At 44.8% G+C, this 23,139-nt stretch overlaps 1 protein-coding gene and 1 pseudogene across 2 annotated transcripts in view; one reads left to right on the top strand and one right to left on the bottom strand.

Moving 5' to 3' along the window:
* The window catches only part of GSR (glutathione-disulfide reductase), a 57,419-nt gene that overhangs the window by 18,774 nt on the left and 15,506 nt on the right, over positions 1-23,139 (bottom strand). For both annotated transcript variants that reach the window (XM_045398104.2, XM_045398103.2), the window contains exons 2-7: positions 19,051-19,077; positions 16,933-17,021; positions 14,721-14,790; positions 9,604-9,751; positions 6,617-6,671; positions 738-837 (exon numbers count right to left, since the gene is read on the bottom strand). In XM_045398104.2, coding sequence (XP_045254039.2) covers positions 738-837; positions 6,617-6,671; positions 9,604-9,751; positions 14,721-14,790; positions 16,933-17,018 — 459 coding nt within the window. In that variant the 5' untranslated portion in view covers positions 17,019-17,021; positions 19,051-19,077. The remainder of the gene's footprint in view (positions 1-737; positions 838-6,616; positions 6,672-9,603; positions 9,752-14,720; positions 14,791-16,932; positions 17,022-19,050; positions 19,078-23,139) is intronic.
* LOC102135243 (small ribosomal subunit protein eS26 pseudogene) lies at positions 15,738-16,850 on the top strand (annotated as a pseudogene).

Genomic DNA, 23,139 nt, shown 5'->3' on the forward strand with positions numbered 1-23,139 from the left:
GGCTCAGGGAAGCCAAAAGATTGGACACCCCTGCTTTAATGCAAAGAATTTAGTAAATTGTTTGGAATGAGTGTCAACCAATCTAACATTACTTGATCATATAAAATTGATTTCCAGAAATTAATAAATTAACCTGGCAGGGCTCAGTGGCTCACACCTGTAATCCCAGCACTTTGGGAGGCTGAGGCGAGCAGATCACGAGGTCAGGAAATTGAGACCATCCTGGTGAACACGGTGAAACCCCGTCTCTACTAAAAATACAAAAATTAGCCGGGCATGGTGGTGGACACCTGTAATCTCAGCTACTCGGGAGGCCGAGGCATGAGAATCACTTGAGCCCAGGAGGCAGAGGTTGCAGTGAGCTGAGACGGTGTCACTGCACTCCAGCCTGGGCAACAGAGTGAGACTCTAATTAATTAAAAAAATAAATTAACCTAACAGTGTGTTTAATTTAGCTAATAGTTATGTTTAGGCCCCCACGTCTCCCTATGAGGGCATCTCATATCTACCACTTAGTGATGAAATTACCAGCCAATTTGACCAACTCAAAATCATCATCAACCAGCAACTGGGAGGGATATTGGCCAAATTCAGGTAACTTGGATACAGCACCATGTGAAACCAACCAACTGACCCCCACCTGTTTTGCACCCTAGTATTTAATGACAACATAAGAAAAAATTCTTCATTTTTTAAATTAACATCAAGAAAAGGGAAAAGGAAAAGGTGGAATTTACCTTATCATGCCGTATCATGAGTGATGTCTTAGAACCCAGGGCTGAGAGGATCCCTGCTATCTCCACAGCAATGTAACCTGCACCAACAATGACGCTGCGGCTGAGATGCGAGCACAGGGTTAGAACTTTTAAATAAACTAATTTTGGAATAATTTTACATTTACAGAAAAGTTGCAGAGATAGTGCAGAGATTTCCCTCATTATACCCCTTGATCAGTTTTCCCTAAAGTTAACGTTTTACTTAACTAGGGTACCATTGTCAAAATAAGAAATTGACATTGGTACATTACTAATGACTAAACCCTAGACTGCAGATTTTCACCACTTTTCCCCGGTTTTTTTGAGACAGGGTCTCACTCTGTCACCCAGGCTGGAGTGTAGTGGTGTGAACACGGCTCACTGCAGCCTCAACCTCCAGGACTCAAGCGATCCTCCAGCCTCAGCCTCCCGAGTAGCTGCGACTACAGACATGCATTGCCACACCCAGCTTATATATATATATATATATATATATTTATATTATATATATATAAATATATATATATAAATATATATATATTTATTTATTTTATTTTTTTTTTTTTTTTTTAACTAGAGACAGAGTCTCACCATGTTGCCCAGGCTAGTCTCAGCTCCCGGGCTCAAACAATGCTCTGACCTTGGCCTCCCAAAGTGTCGGCATTATAGGTGTAAACCACCTTGCCCAGTCCAGTTTTTCTATTAATCTCTTGTTTTCTGTTCCAAGATTCAATCCTGGATACCACCACAACTTTAAGTAGAAAATATCCCTTTGGGCCTGCCCAACATAGTGAGACCCCATCACTACAAAAACGAAAAAGTAAGGCCAGGCACGGTGGCTCATGCCTGTAATCCTAGCACTTTGGGAGGCTGAGATGGGTGGATCACCTGCGTCAGGAGTCCGAGACCAGCCTGGCCAACATGGTGAAACCCGTCTCTACTAAAAATACAAAACGTTAGCCAGGCACAGTGGCGCATGCCTGTAATCCCAGCTACTTGGGAGGCTGAGGCAGGATAATCGCTTGCCCTCGGGAGACAGAGGATGTAGTAAGCCAAGATTGTGCCAATGAACTCCAGCCTGGGCAACAGAGCAAGGCTCTGTCTCAAAAAAAAAAAAAAAAAAAAAAAAAAAAAACCCTAAAAGTAAAAATAAAAATTAGCCAAGTATGAAGGTGTGTGTCTGTGGTCTCAGTTACTTGGGAGGTTGAGGCAGGAGGATAACTTGTGTCTGGGAGATGGAGGCTGCAGTGAGCTATGACTGCACCACTGCAGTGTAGCCTGGGTGACAAAGCAAAAGACCCTATCTCAAAAGAAAAGAAAAATCCCTAACATTCCCTCACAGAAGAAGGGAAATATATTTTTCATTGTTTTTAAAGCTCTTTAGCCTCATTTCCTCAGAGAGGACACAAAACCTTTGGAAATAAGGAATGATTCCTTATGCAAAGATCCTCACACCTAAAACTAAAATCAGGGTCACAGATCTCACCACCATCACTCTCCTCTATTCAGTGTACCTCCTTGTTTCCTATTTAGTTCTATGAATCATTGCAATATGATCAAAGGCCAATTTACACAAGCCAGTTGTAATCTGTAGGACAAAACTGTAGTCAAGCTAAACTGCCTGAATACATTTTGGTCTAAAAAAAGAATCTTGGCCAGGTGTGGTGGCTCACAACTATAATTCCAGCACTTCGGGAAGCCCAGGTAGGAGGACTGCTTGAGGCTAATAGTTCAAAACCAACCTGGTCAACTGAGTAAGACCCCGTCTTATTTTTTAAAGATTTAAAACAATTTTTAAAACAAAAAATCATATAAAAAATAAAATATATAAAATAATCTTAAGTACTAGATACATGCTTGGGTCTAAATTGCTGGTAGAGAAGCTCTGGTTCCTGCCCTAGAGCAATAATGTTGACTTCCATACTACAGCCCAGGCTGTAAGTACCTTCGGCTGAAGCTGTCCCATCAGGGACTGGAGTCTTCTAAAGTTTCAAACACTGACCTCTACCATTGCTACAGTGCTAATCAGAGACGAAGGAAACCGTTCTTTAATACCTCCCATAGGCAAGGTATTCGGAGTTCTGAGGGCTTAAGGTCAGGATGGATTATAAAGTAAGAACCCAAATGGCTACAGGTTAGAAGTGATGACTCTCTCATCCTGCAATGCACAGTAAGAAAAGACCAATTTTCTCCTTTTTTTTTTTTAAGAGTCTCGCTCTGTCACCCAGGCTGGAGTGCAGTGGCATGATCTTGGCTCACTACAACCTCCACCTCCGGGGTTCAAGTGATTCTCCTGCCTCAGTCTCCCGAGTAGCTGGGACTACAGGAGTTCACCAGTACGTTCAGCTAATTTTTGCATTTTTAGTAAAGATGAGATTTTTATCATGTTGGCCAGGCTGGTCTCAAATTCCTGGCCTCAAGTGATCCACCCGCCTCGGCATCCCAAAGTGTTAGGATTACAGGCGTAAGGCACTGCGCCCGGCCTAAAAAGACAAATTTCTATGTAGTTCAAAACTGTGAAATCGCTCTTTTTCTATCTCCACTCCCTCCTTCCTAACAATGCGTTGATCTCTTTTCCTTCCTCTGAATTTTCCCTCCTTATTTCCTGTGTCTTCCCTTTCTTCCCCAAACATTTATTATGTACATTCTACTTTGAGCTAAGCTTTGCACTACACTGGATGAACAATGGCCCCCATCCTTGAGGAATTTTGTTTTTTTTTTAGATGGAGTTTTGCTCTTGCTGCCCAGGATGGAGTGCAATGGTGCAATCTCCACTCACTGCAACCTCCACATCCCGGGTTCAAGCGATTCTTCGGCCTCAGCCTCCCGAGTAGCTGGGATTACAGGCATGCGTCAACCATGCCCGGCTAATTTTGTATTTTTAGTAGAGATGGGGTTTCTCCACGTTGGTCAAGGTGGTCTCGAATTCCTGATCTCAGGTGATCCACCTGCCTCGGCCTCCTGAAGTACTGGGATTACAGGCGTGAGCCACCGCGAGTCACTGTGCTCGGCCTTTTTTTTTTTTTTTTTTTTTTTTTGAGACAGAGTCTCGCTGCGTCGCCCAGGCTGGTATGCAGTAGCGTGATCTCAGTTCACATCAACCTCCGCCTCCCGGATTCAAGTGACTCTCGTACCTTAACCTCCTGAGTAGTTAGGATTACAGGCGCACATCACCGTGGCTGGCTAATTTTTGTATTTTAGTAGAGACAGGGTTTCACCATGTTGGCCAGGCTGGTCTCAAACTCCTGACCTTAAGTGATCTGCCTGCCTCAGCCTCCCAAACTGTTGGGATTACAGGCATGAGCCACCGTACCTGGGTGTGGAATTTCTTCTTTAATTTTAAAATTTGTGTGTAGAGGCTGGGCGCAGTGGCTCATGCCTGTAATCCCAGTACTTTGGGAGGCCAAGGGGCTAAGGCAGGAGAATCGCTTGAACCTGGGAGGTGGAGGTTGCAATGGGCCGAGATCACGCCATTGCACTCCAGCCTGGACAACAACAGTGAAACTCTGCCTTAAAAAAGTTCTGTGTAGAGACAGTATCTCCCTATGTTGCCCAGGCTGGTCTCAAACTCCTAGGCTCAAGTGATCCTCCAGCCTGAGCCTCCCAAGCAGCTGAGACTACCAGCACATGCCACCATGCCCAGCTAATTTTTGTATTTTTTTTGCAGAGATCAGGTTGTGCTGTGTTGCCCAGGCTGGTTTCAAACTCCTGGGCTCAAGCAATTCGCTCGCCTCAGGCCTCCCAAAGTGCTGGGAATACAGGCATAAGCCACTGCGCCTGGCTTCTGGAACTGACCTTTCAGGCGGCTGAATCCCTAAAAGATTTCTCTTTACCTCAATATGGCCCCAGGACTACTCATGCCACAGTATTCCACGGTGTTCATGCTCCATCCAACCAGAAGCCCCTCAGCGCAAAAACTAAATCATGCTATCTTCCCTACATTATTTACTCACTTGCCCAATTATTTACTTATTCACCAACACCGAAACAAAGATAAAGTAGACTTGAAAAATCACATATCCATTGTAAATTCATTTTCTTGTGTTTCAGAGCCTTTTGTTGATGACATGCATAAATGTAAATATTTAAAATCGCTAATGAACAACTATCTATAATGAAACTTCTTTGAGGGTGAGTCCGGAATGAAATTACATTATCCAAACATAATGAGTCATGACTGCATGTCTCACTACATCCTCACATATGTCATGTTATTCAACCCTAAAAATCAAACAATGCAGGGTGGATCACAGGGAAGGAAGGCTGTTCTCTAACACATTTCTACGACCTGATAGCAAACCGAGAAAGATTGTATGCTTTTCTTAGAACTCCTCCAAGTCAGAAGCTTCCCTGGTCTGAGTATCTTCAAGGGACATTTTCACCATCCTATGGAACTGCAAAGCGGCTCCCTGGTCGTTTCTGAACTGCCTCGTGCTGTCTGAACTGTCCGTGACTCTGGGTGATTCAAAGTGAAGACAGGCTCATGGACTATTAGTCACTCTCCCTAAAAGACTTTCTGAGAGCATAGGACTAGGACCTCAAACTGGATTAGCACAGCCCCTGAGGGAGCAGAAGAGTTGAGCAATGCGAACTCCACAGTGAGTGCCACTCAGAAGACGAATGAAGGCCAGACCCTGCGCCAACATGTTGGGTCCCTCCACCTGTTTCCAGGCATCACCTCTTCTCACAAGTGACAGGAGGATCCCTCTAAACTAGAAAGCCTGCAATATGCTGCAACTTCAAATCAGAGAAACAAACTTTCTCATGACCTTTTTCCCCCTTCTATGAATCTGAATCCATTCAGCACGGTGGCCCATGCTTGTATGTGTACTGCTTTGGGAGGCCAAGGTGGGAGCACTGCTTGAGGCCAGAATTCTAGACCAGCCTGGACAACAGAATGAGACCCCACCTCTATAAAAATTCAAATTAAAAAGTTACCCAGGTATGGTGCTGCACGTTTGGAGTCCCAGCTACTTGGGAGGCTGAGGTGAAAGGACTGCTGGAGCCCAAGAGCTCAAGGCTACTGCAAGCCACGATGGCACCACTGCACTCCTGCCTGGGCAATGCAAGAAGACCCTGTCTCTAAAAAAAATAAACGTTTTTTCATGAAAAGGAAATCTGGCCGGGCGTGGTGGCTCACACCTGTAATTCCAGCACTTTGGGAGGCCGAGGCGGGCAGATCACCTGAAGTCAGGAGTTCGAGACCAGTCTGACCAATGGAGAAACCCCATCTCTACCAAAAATACAAAATTAGCTGGGTGTGGTGGCGCTCTCTCTCTTTCTCTCTTTCTTTCTTGGTGTGATCTTGTCTCACTGCAACCTCCGCCTTGAGAATTCACGTGATTCCCCTGCCTCAGCTTCCCGAGTAGCTGAGACTACAGGCCCGCACCACCACGCCCAGCTAATTTTCAGTTTTAGTAGAGATGGGGTTTCACCATGTTGTCCAGGCTGGTCTCAAGCTCCTGACCTCAGATGACCTGCCCGCTTCAGCCTCCCAAAGTGCTGGGATTACAGCCACGAGCCACCACATCTGGCCAAAACCAGCTATTCTCTTCTAAAATACAAGCTCCTTTAGACACATTCTTAATTGATGCTGTATCAAGTTGAAGAAAGGAGACAGTTTTAGGACTCTGTTATGCAGTCTTCAAATTACTCTGCATTTGACTTTGGCCTCTGATTGAAAGCATGAAAGATTTGAGGGATCTACTGAGGAGTTCTAGGAATGAGATATACAAGGTCATGGTAAGAGGATGGAATTCAGGAAAGGCCTACATTAAATGCTTGGGAGGAGAGGACAAAGAAAAGCCACCAGGAGACACTAAGGAAGAGGGAGTCACTGCAGTCAGGTCAGGTTGGCTTACCTAGGCAATTCTTCCAGTTGAAAAAATCCATCACTGGTTATTCCTAAGCTGGCACCTATGTAGAAAAAGGCAACATAGATCACACAAGACTGCTCTTTCTCTTGCAAAATAATCACAACATTTTATGCAAAAACCAAACACTTTCACAGCCAACATAGTCTCCGTTTTGACAAGTTTTGTTAAAGTCTCTGCTTGGAAAGCTGCCAACCAAATCCTCCCTGAGTCAACATTTTTATTTTCTCTCTAGAAACAGAAGCCATGATGGCTAAATAACTTTTACATTTCTCTGAAGAATGAAGATCTCAGCAGTCATGAACAGACTCTGCTGGATCTGTTCACCCTCCCACCCCGAGGGTAGGAGGAACCCTGGGGCTTAGCTCATTACAGGCATGAGCCACCGTTCCCGCCTGAAAAGACAAATTTCTATGTAGTTCAAAATCTATGTGGCCTGGCCAATGTGGTGAAACCCCGTCTCTACTAAAAATACAAAAATTAAAAATTAGCTGGGCATGGTGGTGTGCACCTGTAGTCCCAGCTACTCAGGAGGCTAAGGCAGGAGAATCACTTGAACCTGGGAGGCGGAGGTTGCAATGAGCCGAGATGGTGCCACTGCACTCCAGCCTGGGAACAGAGCAAGATTTCGTCTCATTAAAAAAAAAAAATAGATGTGGCCCTTTCCTCTCTGCTTATTCTTTCAAAGGTTTCAACCTATATGGTATATACATTGAATTACAAGAGGTACAACCTATATAGTGAAATAAACATGTAGTGAAAAGCAGATTGAAACCTTTGGATATAGGATAGCAGGTCCTATCTTATAGGACTTCCAAATGCATTATTCCAGGTTTGACTTTCTTCCCAGGTTGCAGTTCCATGTTTCTAATTATCTCGCCACACAATTTTACATTGGCTTCAACCTTAGTCTATTTAGAACTGAACCTTAATTTTATTTTCCAACCTGTATCTCTCTCCAGTTTACCACTTCAGTTACCATCTGCCCCCAATAATGCAGAGAAAGCCTTCAGCTGTCAACTGCTGATTCCTTCTCTCAGTAGCCCCCCTACCTTCATTTCTCATCAGTTATTAAATATATTAGGCTGGGTGCAGTGGCTCACACCTGTAATCCCAGCACTTTGGGAGACTAAGACAGGCAGATCGACCGAGGTCAGGAGTTCGAGACTAGCCTGGCCAACATGGTGAAACCCTATCTCTACTAAAATTACAAAAATTAGCTGGGTGTGGTGGCGCATGCCTGTAATCCCAGCTACTCAGGAGGCTGGGGCAGGAGAATCGCAGGAGGCAGAGGTTGCAGTGAGCCAAGATCCTGCCATTGCACTCCAGCCTAGGTGACAAGAGCAAAACTCTGTCTCTAAACAAACAAACAAACAAATATATATGTTGCATTTTGGCCGGGTACAGTGGCTCATACAGCACTTTGGGAGGCCGAGGTGGGCGGATCACCTGAGGCCAGGAGTTTGAGATCAGCCTGGACAATGTGGCAAAACCCCACCTCTACTAAAAATACAAAAAAAATTAGCTGGACATGGTGGCATGTGCCTATAATACCAGCTACTAAGAAGGCTGAGGCAGGAGAATCACTTAAATCCAGGAGGCAGAGGTTCTAGTGAGTGGAGATTGTGCCACAGCACTCCAGCCTGGGTGGCAGAGCAAGACGCTGTCTCAAAAAAAAAAAAAAAATTCACGTTGATAATGTATCTTATGAAGCCAATCCATGGAGAATTCAAAAGATGTATAAACTACGTTCACCATCCATAAAGTCCTTACAATCTAGCTGGGAAGAAAGAAAGAGATCACTTGAGCAATCTCCCATCTAAATCTCCTGGTCAAGGCCTTAGTGAGCTGTGATCACACCACTGCACTCCAGCCTGGACAACAGAGCAAGACCCTGTCTCAAAAAAATAAAGTAATATAAAATAAAATAATAGGCCGGGCACAGTGGCTCACGCCTGTGATCCCAACACTCTGGGAGGTTGAGGCGGGCGGATCACTTGAGGTCAGGAGTTTAAGACCCACGTGACCAACATGGTGAAACCCTGTCTCTACTAAAATACATAAATTAGCTGGGCGTGGTGGCGGATACCTGTAATCCCAGCTACTCAAGAGGCTGAAGCAGGAGAATGGCGCGAACCCGGGAGGCAGAGGTTGCAGCGAGCCGAGGTTGTGCCACTGCACTCCAGCCTTGGTGACAGAGCCAGACTCCGTCTCAAAATAAATAAATAAATAAATAATAAAATGCAAAAGCAGTTATGACCATCTCTGAGATTCCTTATAGCTTTCATCTTCTATAATTCTCTACTTAAAAGAGAAAATATGTATATAAAAGCTTACTTAGCTACTTAAGCTACATCCTTAGAAGATTTCTCTCTCTGGAACAAAACAATAAATTATCACGTGTCTTATAAATAACAACCCATCTGACAAACTGAGGCTGGAAACAATGTATGCTAAGCTGAGAAGGAAAGAATGAGGCTTTCATTGATTTCTCTCCCTGTTACCTACAATATGTCTGAGCCTGGGGCCAAATGAAATCTCTTGGCCGGGCACAGTGGCCTGCAATCCCAGCACTCTGGGAGGCCAAGGTGGACGGATCATCTGAGGTCAGGAGTTCAAGACCAGCCTGGCCAATACGATGAAACCCCATCTCTACTAAAAATACCAAAATTAGCCAGGTGTGGTGGTGGCGTGCCTATAGTCCCAGCTACTCGGGAGGCTGAGGCAGGAGAATCGCTTGAACCCAGGAGGCGGAGGTAGCAGTGAGCCAAGATTGTGCCACTGCACTCCAGCCTGGGTGCCTGCATCATAAGCTACAACTAGGCCAACTACAGTTAGGTTCTGCAAAGACCTTCTCCCATGGCCTGGCTCCAAAGAGAGAACTGGTTTAGGCAGATCCCCTGGCATGGCTTGTCAGGTTGAAAGCAACGGTAAACTCTTGACTGCTGTTAATGAGTACCTGCTGTATGACTCACCCGGGATCTGGCTCTCATGAGGGATGGAGGGCACACCACCTGTGGCGATCAGGATGTGAGGCGCGGTGTACTTCTTCCCACTGACCTCTATCGTGGGCTTGGGATCACTCGTGAATGCTGCATGGCCACGGATGATTTCTATATGGGACTAGAGAAGGAACCATGACATTAGCCTGTTCTTAGAATAAAAACAAAGACACCTGCTGCAACTTATCAGAACTTTCATTTATCTACTGAACATTTTGATTCTTGGTTTGCTGATGCCAACACAATTCTCTATTGTTCAAGTTTCTGCAGAACTCCTAATTGGCAACCTATACTTAGGACAGGGGTTGCCATTAGATGCTGGAAGTACACAGTAAGATGAAATAGGCTGGGCACAGTGGCTTACAACTGTAGTCCTAGCACTTTGGGAGGCAGAGGTGGGTGGATAGCTTGAGCTCAGGAATTTGAGACCAGCCTGAGAAACATGTCAAACCCCAGTCTCTACTAAAAATACAAAAACTAGCCAGGCATGGTGCTGCACACCTGTAGTCCCAGCGCTTTGAGGGGCTGAGGCAGGAGGATTGCTTGCGTCTGGGAGGTTGAGGCTGCAGTGAGCTGAGATGGCGCCACTGCATTCCAGCCTGGATGACAAAGTGAAGAGGATGAGGAGAAGGAAGAAGAAGAAGGAAGGAGGGAAGAGGAGGAGGGGAAGGAAGAAGGAGGAGGAGGAGAAAGGGGAGGAGGAGAAGGAGGAGGAGGAAGAAAGAAGAAAGAAGTTAGGAGAAAGGAGGAGGAGGAAAAGAGGAAGAAAAGGAGGAGAAGGAGAAGGAGGAGGAGGAGAAGGGGAGATGGAGGAGGGAGGAGGAGAGGGGAAAAGGAGGGGGAGGAGGAGGAGAAGGGAAAAGGAGGGGGAGGAGGAGGAGGGAGGAAGAGGAGGGTGAAGGAGGAGAAGGAAGAGGAGGAGGAGAAGGAGGAGGAGAAAGAAGAAAGAAGAAGAAATACAAGTGCTACCTTGGGCCGAAACCCAGAGACAAAAAAGTATATGTGAGGCACCCCCGTAAGAAAGATGACATCTTTGCCCCCAATAATTGAAGGTGAAAGTTCCTTATGTGCAATGTGAACATATTACAGAATGGTGTGTCTGGGCTGGGCGTGGTGGCTCACACCTGTAATTCCAGCACTTTGGGAGGCCGAGGCAGGCGGATCACCTGAGGTCGGGAGTTCAAGACCAGCCTGACCAAAATGGAGAAATCCTGTCTCTACTAAAAATGTAAAAATTAGCCAGGAGTGGTGGCGGGCATCTGTAATCCCAGCTGCTCAGGAGGCTGAAGCACGAGAATCCCTCGAACCTGGGAGGCAGAGGTTGCAGTGAGCCGAGATTGTGCCACTGCACTCCAGCCTGGGCAACAGAGCCAAGACTCTCTCTCAAAAAGACTGGTGTGTTTGGAGGAGAGACAGAAGGCTGAGAAAGACAACTGGATAAAGCTGAAATGAGCAGAGGCAAGACCAAGACAGGAATACTCTGGCCAAGGGAGGGAAACGCAATGCTTGTGCTTTCGTAAACTGGGAAAAATACCACAAAAGTACATGACACAGAAGTTCTATGCTGGAGACAGAGAGAACTCAGACTCTTACTTTTGGATGTGCTCTTACTGGAATCCTCTGCACCAAGGCCTTCACTTAGGGGGTGCTGGCATGCTTCTGCCAGCCACGATACATGCAGGGGCATGCAAATGTGGTCAACTTATAAGAATAATGGAACCATGTAAGCACGATTACAAAGTGGAATGCTTTAACATTTTGGAACATGCTTGATTCTGAATTATCTTCTCCTTTCCCTGCACCCTCCAGGCCTGTTCCTGTAGGTGCCAGGCTTAATCAAGCTGAATCAAGGTCAAAGACAAAACCCACAGGCCTCCAGAACACCATTCCCTCGGGTCGTAATGACGTCCTCCGCAATGCTAGACAAAAAGGAGTGTGGCTCACATGGCAATAGGACAGACACTAGTTCAGAGGAAGAAGCAGTGAGATTTTTACTTTCACTTTCTAGGACATTAAATAGAAAGTTTCCTTTGCAATATAGAATTTCTGGGTCAACTGTAAGTAATTCCTTCCCCATAAGATCACCATAAACTATAGCACACACCAAGATTTCTAAGTATTACAAAATGCTGGTTCCTGAATAATTTCCCTACCTCTTTTGAAAAAGTATTTCAGCTAGCTCCATTAAAAAAAAAAAAAAAAAAGGCCGGGCGCGGTGGCTCAAGCCTGTAATCCCAGCACTTTGGGAGGCTGAGACGGGCGGATCACGAGGTCAGGAGATCGAGACCATCCTGGCTAACACGGTGAAACCCCGTCTCTACTAAAAAATGCAAAAAACTAGCCGGGTGAGGTGGCGGGCGCCTGTAGTCCCAGCTACTCCGGAGGCAGGAGAATGGTGTAAACCCGGGAGGCAGAGCTTGGGCCTGGGCGACAGAGCGAGACTCCGTCTCAAAAAATAAAAATAAATAAAAAATAAGTAAATAAATAAAAAATAAAAAACCTGGTGTGTTTTAGTACTACCAGTGTTACTCTATACTCAGACTTAAAATCTCCTGTGCATAAGGACTGCAGGCCTCTAAGTATTTTTCCCCTGGATTGCGGATCAAGGTTGGAAAAGATCACCCTCCAAAAAATAAACCCAATGAATAAGAATATAAAACTGCATACAGTTAGCTACCTATGAAGTAGCTTGTCCTAAAAATTGGTGTATAAATATGCTGCTACTGAGATCACAGTGGCCCAATTATCATCAAGAATCCACTGATCTAAGCCAGGTGTAGTGGCTGATGCCTATAATCCCAGCATGTTGGAAGGCCAAGGCAGGAGGATCACTTGAGCCTGGGAGGTCCAGGCTGTAATGAGCTGAGATCATGCCACTGCACTTCAGCCTGGGTGACCGAGTAAGACCCTTCTCAAAAAAAAAAAAAAAAAAAAAAAAGGCCGGGCGCGGTGGTTCACGCCTGTAATCCCAGCACTTTAGGAGGCCGAGGCAGGTGGATCACGAGGTCAGGAGATCGAGACCGTCCTGGCTAACACTGTGAAACCCCGTCTCTACTAAAAATACAAAAAATTAGCCAGGCGCCTGCAGTCCCAGCTACGCGGGAGGCTGAGGCAGGAGAATGGCGTGAAACCAGGAGGCAAAGCTTGCAGTGAGCCGAGATCGCGCCACTGCACTCCAGCCTGGGCAACAGAGCAAAACTCTGTCTCAAAAAAAAAAGTTTCTGATCTAAATATAACCTAAGAGGGCCAAGGGTGGTTGCTCACCCCTGTCATCCCAGCACTTTGGGAGGCTGATGCAGGCGGATCACTCAAGGTTAGGAGTTCGAGACCAGCTGGCCAACATGGTGAAATCTTATCTCTACTAAAAATACAAAAAAAATTAGGCAGGTGTGGGGGCACGCGCCTGTAGTTCCAGCCACTCAGGAGGCTGAGGCACAAGAATTGCTTGAACCTGGGAGGCAGAGGTCGCAGTAAGCTGAAATCACACAACTGCATTCCAGCCTGGGGGAGAGAGCAAGATTCTGTTTCACAAACAAACAAAACCTAAGAAATCTTAGAAACAGCAAAGTGAGACCACAAAGACAAATGAAGAGTGGTAGAAAGATACTTTCAAGAAAAAGGAGAGCTAAGTGATGCACAGGTTGTGAATGTCACCCACATGGTCGTGGTGGGAAAGGTGTCACATCCTAGCACTAGGGGGGAAACCATCAGGATAGTGAAGGATGACATACAGTTGCTGGAGGCAAACACACCTCTGCCCAGTTTTCTTGATCAGACGTCATTCATAAAAACAACCTTCTGAATCCGAATTTGGTCTCTTAAGGAGGTCTTACTCTAGGCAAATAAACAATGGCAGGTTTGGCTGGGCACAGTAGCTCATACCTGTAACCTCAGCACTTTGGGAGGCCGAGGTGGGCAGATCACTTGAGATCAGGAGTTCGAGACCCCTGGCCAACATGATGAAATCCTGTTTCTACTAAAAATACAAAAATTAGCTAGGCGTGGTGGTGCACGCCTGTAATCCCAGCTACTTGGGAGGCTGAGGCAGGAGAATTGCTTGCACCTGGCGGGAGGCAGAGGTTGCACTGAGCTGAGATTGTGCTCTTGCATTCCAGCCTGGGTGACTAGAGAAACTCTGTCTCAAAAAACAAACAAACAAACAAACAAACACACAATGGCAGGTTTTCAGCTAGATGGCACTCCTCTTTTTAATTAATAAACTGCCACACCGGTGCACAAAATCTCTCGTATGTGACTTCTGAATCTAAGTGCCAGGCCAGATCTACTCAAGGTGCAGCCATTAGGTGAGGCCTGGTCTACCAGCTCTGGCACACGCCACCCTCTCTCTGCAGAAGAGACTGGCCAGCTGGGTCAGAGGTTTCTGCTCTGACAGGTCAATTTCAATAAGAGAAAAAGTAAGAGGCCAGGCACAGTGGCTCATGCCTATAATCCCAGCACTTTGGGAGGCTAAGGCAGGAGTTTAAAGACCAGCCTAGACAACACAGTAAGAAATCTCTACAAAATATTTTAAAAATTAGCCAGGTGTGGTGGTGCGTGCCTATAATCCTAGCTACTAAGGAGACTGAGGCGGGAGGAGCCCAGGATTTGGAGGCTGCAGTGAGCTATGATTGCACCACTGTACTCCAGCCTGGCGACAGATAGAGACTTGGTCATTAAAAATAAAACAGAGCCAGGCACGGTGGCTCACGCCTGTAATCTCAGCACTTTGAGAGGACAAGGTGGGCAGATCACCTGAGATCAGGAGTTCAAGACCAGCCTGGCCAACATGATGAAACCCTGTCTCTATTAAACAATACAAAAATTAACTGGGCATGGTGGCACACCATGTAGCCTGTAGACCCAGCTACTCAGGAGGCTGAGGCAGAAGAACTGCTTGAACTCAGGAGACGGAGGTTGCAGTGAGCTGAGATCATGCCACTGCACTCCAGCCTGGGCAACAAAGCGAGACTCCATCTCCAAAAAAAAATAATAATAAAAATAAATAAATAGAGCTACAGTCTGGCAAGACTTAGCTGAGTACTCAACAAGGGAATAGCTTTTTCTCAAAGTTAAAAACTCAGCATACACACCTTGGTGAGATTGTTTTGATAGATGGTGTTCAGGCGGCTCACATAGGCATCCCGCTTTTCCTTAATAACGCTGCAATGAAACTCGAGTCAGTACTCAGAAACAGGATCTTCCCCTTCCAGTTAGTAACTAAGGCATCTGTCCCCGAACACCCGAGCAGAGAATCACTGACTGTCAACAGGAACCGCAGTGAATGAATGTCTCCGAAGACAGTCATCCCTTCCCTGTGTCATTCTGCTGCCCCATGTTAAAAGCCTCTGTGCCACTCAGTGGAGAACGCACTCAGCTGGCATCGTCTTCCTGCACAGCAGACAAGGAGAAATGCTTTGGCACAGTCCCTAGAACACGGTGTGCGGAGGACGTGGTGGGTACTTAATAAATACCTGTTACATAAATTTGCTAAATTTCTTCAAAACTGTTATGGCTTCAAAAGATTTACAGCAGTTCCTTAAATAGTTAAACAAAAAACTGCCATATGACCCAGCAATTCCACTTCTAAGTACAGACCCAAAAGAAACTGGAAGCAGAGACCCGAACAGATAGATACCTTTACACGAATGTTCATGGCAGCATTGTTCATAATAACCAAAAGGTAAAACAGGCTGGGCGCAGTGGCTCACACCTATAATCTCAGCACTTTGGGAGGCTGAGGTGGGTGGATCACGAGGTCAGGAGATCGAGACCATCCTGGCTAATACAGTGAAACCCCGTCTCTACTAAAAAAAAATACAAAAAATTAGCTGGGCGTGGTGGCGGGCGCCTGTAGTCCCAGGTACTCAGGAGGCTGAGGCAGGAGAATGGCGTGAACCCGGAAGGTGGAGCTTGCAGTGAGCCGAGATTGTGCCACTGCACTCCAGCCTGGGCGACAGAGCGAGACTCCATCTCAAAAAAAAAAAAAAAAAAGCTAAAAACAACCCAAAAATTCACTAACGAATGCATGGATAAACAAAATGTGGTTTTATCCATATGATGAAATCTTAATCTGCCTTTAAAAGGAATGAAGGTTGGGCGCAGTGGCTCACACTTGAAATCCCAGCAAATTGGGAGGCTGAGGCGGGAGGATTACTTCAGCTCAGGAGTTCAAGACTAGCCTGGGCAACACAGTGAGACCTCATCTCTACTAAAAATAAAAATAAAAAAAGTAGGCAGGCATGGTGGCACATGCCTGTAGTTCCAGCTACTCAGGAGGCTGAAGTGGGAGGATAGCTTGAGCCCAGGAGCTCAAGATTGCAGTAAGCTATGATTGCACCATTGCATTCCTGCGTGGGCAACAGAGCAAGACCCTGTCTTAACAACAACAACAACAAAAAAGCAATGAAGTTCTGATACATACTACAACATGGACAAACCGTGAAAACAAAATACACTAGACATAAAGGAACAAATATTGTATGATTCCACTTATATGAGTTTCCTAGGATTGGCAAATTCATAGAGACAGAAAGCAGAATAGAGGTTGCCAGGGGCCAGCAGGAGAAGAGAACGAGGGGTTATTGTTTAAAGGAATAGAGTTTCTGTTTGGGATGGCAGGAAAGTTCTGGAAGTGGTAATAGTAGTGACGACTGTACACCTATGTGAATGTGCTTAATGGCACTCAATTGTATACTTAAAAATGGCTAAACTGTAAATCTCATACTGTGAATATTTACCACAATTCCTCCTCCATCCCTAAAAAAGTTTATGGCTCACTTAGTTATGAAAGAAAACTATGTCTTCGGTCCGTACATCCAAGATGACAAAGAAAAGAAGGAACAACGGTCGTGCCAAAAAGGGCCGCGGCCATGTGCAGCCTATTCGCTGCACTAACTGTGCCCGATGCGTGCCCAAGGACAAGGCCATTAAGAAATTCGTCATTCGAAACATAGTGGAGGCCGCAGCAGTCAGGGACATTTCTGAAGGGAGCGTCTTCGATGCCTATGTGCTTCCCAAGCTGTATGTGAAGCTACATTACTGTGTGAGTCGTTCAATTCACAGCAAAGTAGTCAGGAATCGATCTCGTGAAGCCCGCAAGGACCGAACACCCCCTCCCCGATTTAGACTTGTGGGTGCTGCCCCACGTCCCCCACCAAAGCCCATGTAAGGAGCTGAGTCCTTAAAGACTGAGACAGACTCTTCTCTGGAGAAAAATAAAATGGAAATTGTACTTTAAAAAAAAAAGAAAGAAAGAAAAATATCTATTCTTGGAAACTGAACCCTCTTAGTGTTGACACTTACCGCCAATTGAATTTACCCTCACAACTTGGAAAGCCATAATCAGCATGATCGTGCATGAATTCGGAGTGGACAGCTGTGTTCCACATTACCTGTTAAAAAAAAAAAAAAAAAGGATCAAAAGCAGCAGTAAATGAGTGCTGAGGGAAAAAAGAAATCATGAATGAATGGTAACTAGGTAACAGCAGATAAAATACTGCCCTTTAAATTAAAAACAAACCTGGCTAGGCGCGGTGGCTCACACCTGCAGTCCCAGCACTTTGGGGAGGCTGAGGCAGGTGGATTACTTGAGGTCAAGAGTTCAGGCCGGGCGCGGTGGCTCACGGCTATAATCCCAGCACTTTGGGAGGCCAAGGTGGGCGGATCACGAGGTCAGGAGTTCGAGACCAGCCTGGCCAACACGATGAAACCCCATCTCAACTAAAGATACAAAAAAACTTAGCCAGGCGTGGTGGCACACGCCTGTAATCCCAGATACTCAGGAGGCTGAGGCAGGAGAATCTCTTGAACCTGGGAGGTGGAGGTTGCAGTGAGCTGAGATTGTGCCATTGCACTCCAGGCTGGGCGACAGGGCGAGACTCCATCTCAAAACAAAACAAAACAAAACAAAACAAAAAAAAACAAAAAAATTAGCCAGGCATGGTGGTGCACACCTGTAGTCCCAGCTACTCGTGAGGCTGAGGCAGGAGAATCACTTGAACCTGGGAGGTGGAGGTTGCAGTGAGCTGAAATCACATCACTGCATTCCGGCCTGGGCAACAGTGAGACTCCATCTCAAAAAAAAATAAAATAAAATAAACAAACAAACAAAAAGAAACAAAAACATATATAAATGAACATACATAAATGTCTACCACATGTGATCAGAAGGAATAAGTAAATACGAAAATAAAACATTACAAACTCAGTTTACTGTACAGTATTAGCCTAGCAGTATATATTTTTTAAAAAATAAACTTGCACCAATCAACACGAAATTTACTACCATAACTGGTTTTAACTACATAAAACCACCTTATAATGAATTTATATAATTCATACAGTCATAATTGCATGGTTCCAAGTAGAACAGATTCCAAAAAGTATGACTAATAGGAAAGGAAACAGTTGAGGGAAAACGTACCAGAGAAAAAAAGTCTTCCTAAGACAGAAAGAAAAACATCACCTATACCAGGGAACAGATTTCAAAAAAGCTTTTTGGAATTAAACTCAGGTATGCATCACTGATGAGATTAAGAGATTTGCTTACCTAATACCAAAAAGATGACAAGTTAAAATGGAATGCCATTAATAAAGGTGGTAAGCTTGAGATTACAACATATGTTGAAAGTTCATTCAAATGAGTGGCATTCTTTGCAAGTATAAGCAAGAGGCAGCTTTAGAAATAAGAGCTGCTGTTTTTTCCTCTTTGTCAAGGGTAAAAAAAATGAAATCATTCAATGTGACCTGCACCACAGATATTAATACCAAAAAAATCACCAACATGATACAGAAAATCCATGAATCCACAGAACTTAAGAAGATTCCATTCAACAGTTTGGTTTGCTGGCTGGGTCTTCCTGCTGAGAAAGAACTATCCTGCGGTGTAGATGACCAAACTAAATTACTAGGCCGTGGCCGGTCTCGGTGGCTCAGGCCTGTAATCCCAGCGGTTTGGGAGGCCACGGTGGGTGGATCACCTGAAGTCAGGAGCCCGAGATCAACCTGGCCAACACGGAGAAACCCCATCTCTACTAAAAATACCAAAATCAGCCGAGTGCTGTGGCGCGCGCCTGTCATCCCAGCTACTTGTGAGGCTGAGGAAGGGGAATCACTTGAACCCAGGAGGCAGAGGTTGCCGTGAGCCGAGGTCGCGCCACTGTATTCCACCCTGGGCGACAAGAGTGAAACTCCGTCTCAAAAAAATAATAATAATAAAAATAAAAAGTAATTAAAAATAAACAAAAAATTTTAAACACAAATCAAACAAAAACAATCCTATTGCTTAAGCCACTTTTAGTGGGGTCTAGGGTTTTTTTTGCAAAATGAATTTTAATGGATACATTTGGAAACATTCTTATTCGGATTATGATTTACAAATAGAAAAAGGATTGTAAAGGGAAAGAGAAATAAAAATTCTACCTTTTTGGGTACACATCCAACATTCACCTGCAATAAAAAAAAAAAAGAGACAGACTTTAACAATATTGAATTCAAACCATCAAACAAATCTGCAAGAAATGCACACTAAGCATCAAGCAAGGAGGCTTCCTTGGGTTCTAAGTCACCGTATACTAAATTCTAGTTACTTTCTTTGTTAAAAAAGGATAAGAACATTATTTTCCTTCTGTGATGAGGGAGAGAAGTTTATTCATCAGCATTTTCTCAAGGAAAGCAGACAGAGAAAGGACAATCAGCCCATCTGAGCAGCTGTCTAAGAGGACTTCTGGGGAAAGTACTGCAGAATACATGGATAAACACCCAAGATGGGCCAGGCCTAGTAGTTCACACCTGTAATTCCAGCATTTTGGGAGCTGAGGCAGTTGGATTGCTTAAGCCCATGAATTCGAGATCAGCCTGGGCAACAAGCGAGACCAGGTCCCTACAAAAAAAATTAGCTGGGTGTGGTGGTACATGCCTGTGGTCCCAGCTACTCAGAAGGCTGAGGTGGGAGGACCACTTGAGCCCGGGAGGACAAGGCTGCAGTGAGTCATGATCATGATCGTGCCAGTGCACTCCAGCCTAGGTGACAGTGCAAGACCCTGCCTCAAAAAAGACACACACACACACACACACACACACACACACAAAGGTTGAACACTGAGATACTGGTGAATACTCACGAGAAGCACAAGAATTTAAAGTACACGGCATGGAACTTGGGATGCTGATTAACCCTTAGTAAAGAAACTTGAGAAAACCTAAATAAATATTAGATCTCATAAAATGACTTTGATTTATAACTACTCGGCATTTGGCCTAAAGAAGTAACCAAAGATGTAGAAAAGCGAAATGCACAAATGCACAGATTATATCATGTTATGTACAAATACATATTTGGTTACAATCATTTCCATTTCACTGTTAGTTAATATATAGAAAAATACTTACGGAATAAAAGTAGGAAAAGCAAGACCATGAAACTACTTTTTTTTTTTTTGAGACAGAATCTCCCTTTGTTGCCCAGGCTGGAGTGCAATGGTGCGATCACAGCTCACTGCAATCTCTACCTCCCGGCGATTCTCCTGCCTCAGCCTCCCGAATAGCTGGGACTGTAGATGTGCACCACCACGCCCAGCTAATTTTTGTATTTTCAGTAGAGATGGGGTTTTGCCATGTTGGCCATACTGGTCTCGAACTCCTGACCTTAGGTGATCCACCTGCCTCAGCCTCCCAAAGTGCCGGGATTACAGGCATGAGCCACTGTGCCCAGTCAGAAAACTGCATTATTTTGTTTGTTTTGTTTTTTTTTGAGACCGAGTCTCACTATATCGCGCAGGCTGGAATACAGTGGCAAGATCTCGGCTTACTGCAACCTCTGCCTCCTGGGTTCAAGTGATTCTCATGCCTCAGCCTTCCGAGTAGCTGGAATTACAGGCGCCTGCCAACCTGCCTGGCTAATTTTTGTATTTTTACTAGAGATGGAGTTTCACCTTGTTGGCCAGGCTGGTCTCGAACTCCTGACCTCAAGTGATCTACCCACCGTGGCATCCCAAAGTGCTGGGATTACAGGCATGAGCCACCACACCCAGCCGAAAGCTACATTTTTTAAAAGTAAAGATAACAGATAATTTAAATAATGAAATATTTTTCATTTGTCAGATTGGCAAAAATTTTAAAGGTTGATTATAACTAGTGTTAGCAAACACATCCTGATTGGCCCAGCAATTCTCCTTTTAGAGTAACCTAGAAAAGTAGTCACATATTATGCTCCTGTGTCCAAAGATGCATTTATAGGGATATTCCCTGAAGCTTGGTGATAATGGGTAACTACAGACACATTAAATATCCATCAGCAGGGAAGTATCAAATAAATTGTTATACACTGAGTCTGTGGAATATTCTGCAGCCATTTAAAAAGGGCAAGGTAGATTTCTATGCACTATATGGAAAGAGTTCTAACATATACTGTTATGCATCAAAAGAAAGTTGCAGAATAGTAGTTATGCCATGACCCAATTTGTATTTATACGCAGTATGTGTATGTATATATATATGGGTGTAAACACAATTTGGCTATACTCCAAGCAATCAACAGTGTTTCTCTGGAAAGGGAGAAAACTTTCACATTTTGTTCTATTTTCAGCTCACTGCAACCTCTGCTCCCCAGGATCAAACAATCCTCCCTCCTCAGCCCAAGAGTAGCTGGGACTACAGGCGTTCAATACCATGCCTGGTATTTTTAGTAGAGACAGGGTCTTACCACATTGCCCAGGCTTGTCTTAAACTCCTGAGCTCAAGTGATCCACCCACCTTGGCATCCCAAAGTGCTAGGATTACAGGCATGAGCCACCATGCCTGGATATACTTTTTTTTAAAAAAATAAAAAATATTTTTCTAAAAATACAGAGACAGGGTCTCACTATGTTGCCCAAGCTGGTCTCAAACTCCTGGGCTCAAGCAATCCTCCTAACTCGTCCTCCCAAAGTGTTGAGATTACAGGTGTGAGCCACCATACATGGCTTATGTATGCTTTTTATTTTATTTTATACATAAAAATTAAAACTACTTTACAAAAATAGAGACAAGGTCTCAGTATATTGCCCAGGCTGGTCTTGAACTCCTGAGATCAAGTGATTCTCCCGCCTCGGCCTCCCAAAGTGCTGGGATTATAGGCATGAGCCACCGCGCTTGGCCTGTATATGCTTTTGGAAAACAGTTTAATGATCACTCACCAAAATTCACAGGAGAATCTTAGATGTTTACAAGCAGCAATTATTCCACTATTCCTGTCAGCACCTCATCCTTCATGGTAGAGTGTCACAAGTAAAAGTTTCTGGCTGTTTCACAGAGTATCACAAGTAAAAGTTTCCGGTTGTTTCATCTACTTAAAACCAGATATAAGAAACAACCTAAGTTTTAGCAACTTTAGGCTTCAATGTAAAATCACGAAAGCTCTCGGCACTTTAGGAGGCTGACGCAGGAGGACTGCTTGAAGCCAGGAGTTCATGACCAGCCTGGGCAAGAAAGCAAGACCCCATCTCCATAAAAAATAAAAATAAGTTAGTTGGGCACAGTAGTGTGCCTGTAGTCCTAGCTACTCAGGACACTGAGGTGGGAGGGTCAAGAGTTCAAGGCTGCGGTCATGCTGCTGCACTCCAGCCTGGGTGACAGAGCAAGACCCTATCTCCAAAAAAAAAAAAAAAAAAAAACTCTCTTGGAAAGGTTTCTCTCTGAAAGCAGTTCCCCTGTCCAGAAGATGCTTACAGCCCACACATCTTCTTCCAACTGGCCAAGACAGTTAAAAACTTCAAAATGCCCCAAGAGGTCCAAAAATTTAGTCAAGGCAAGTATCAAACAGGCTACACACTTTCTAGGTGTGACAAATCTCAGAGTTTTGAGAAAGACATTAAAATCATCATGGAATCCTTGGAGGACTGAGACACTAAAGCACCAGTGCAGACGGTCTTAGAGGAAGTCTGGAACCAATACTTCATCTGTCAGTAATAGGCCTTTCTAGACTTCAATCTAGAAGATGATGATTTTTTTTGTGCTTTGAGTTAGGAATCTGTCCTTTTGATTTTAACTTTCTAACAGCTTCCCTCATATGTTTGGGTTGTAGTGGTGGCATTTCTCCCCACTTCTGACACACATCCAGTGCTGCTTCTACCACCTCCCAGACAAAAACCTTGGAAAGACCAGACAGCAATAACAACATTCTGAGACATAGAGGTGCCACTGATGGACTGGATCGGCCTTTTGATGGCTGCCTTAGGGAACACTGAGTGGCAATACACTTCATAATGGTTCAGCTGCTCCACAGAAAAAGAAGAAACAGCTGGGCGCGGTGGCTCATGCCTGCAATCCCCGCACTTTGGGAGGCTGAGGCGGGTAGATCACGAGGTCAGGAGTTCAAGGCCTGCCTGGCCAATATGGTGAACCCCATCTCTACTAAAAATACAAAAATTGGCCAGGCATGGTGGCATGTGCCTGTAATCCCAGCTACTCAGGAGGCTGAAGCAGGAGAATCGCTTGAACCCGGGAGGCAGAGGTTGCAGTGAGCCGAGATTA

This window comes from Macaca fascicularis, chromosome 8 (assembly GCF_037993035.2).
Source record: "Macaca fascicularis isolate 582-1 chromosome 8, T2T-MFA8v1.1".
In the NCBI taxonomy this organism is placed as follows: domain Eukaryota; kingdom Metazoa; phylum Chordata; class Mammalia; order Primates; family Cercopithecidae; genus Macaca; species Macaca fascicularis.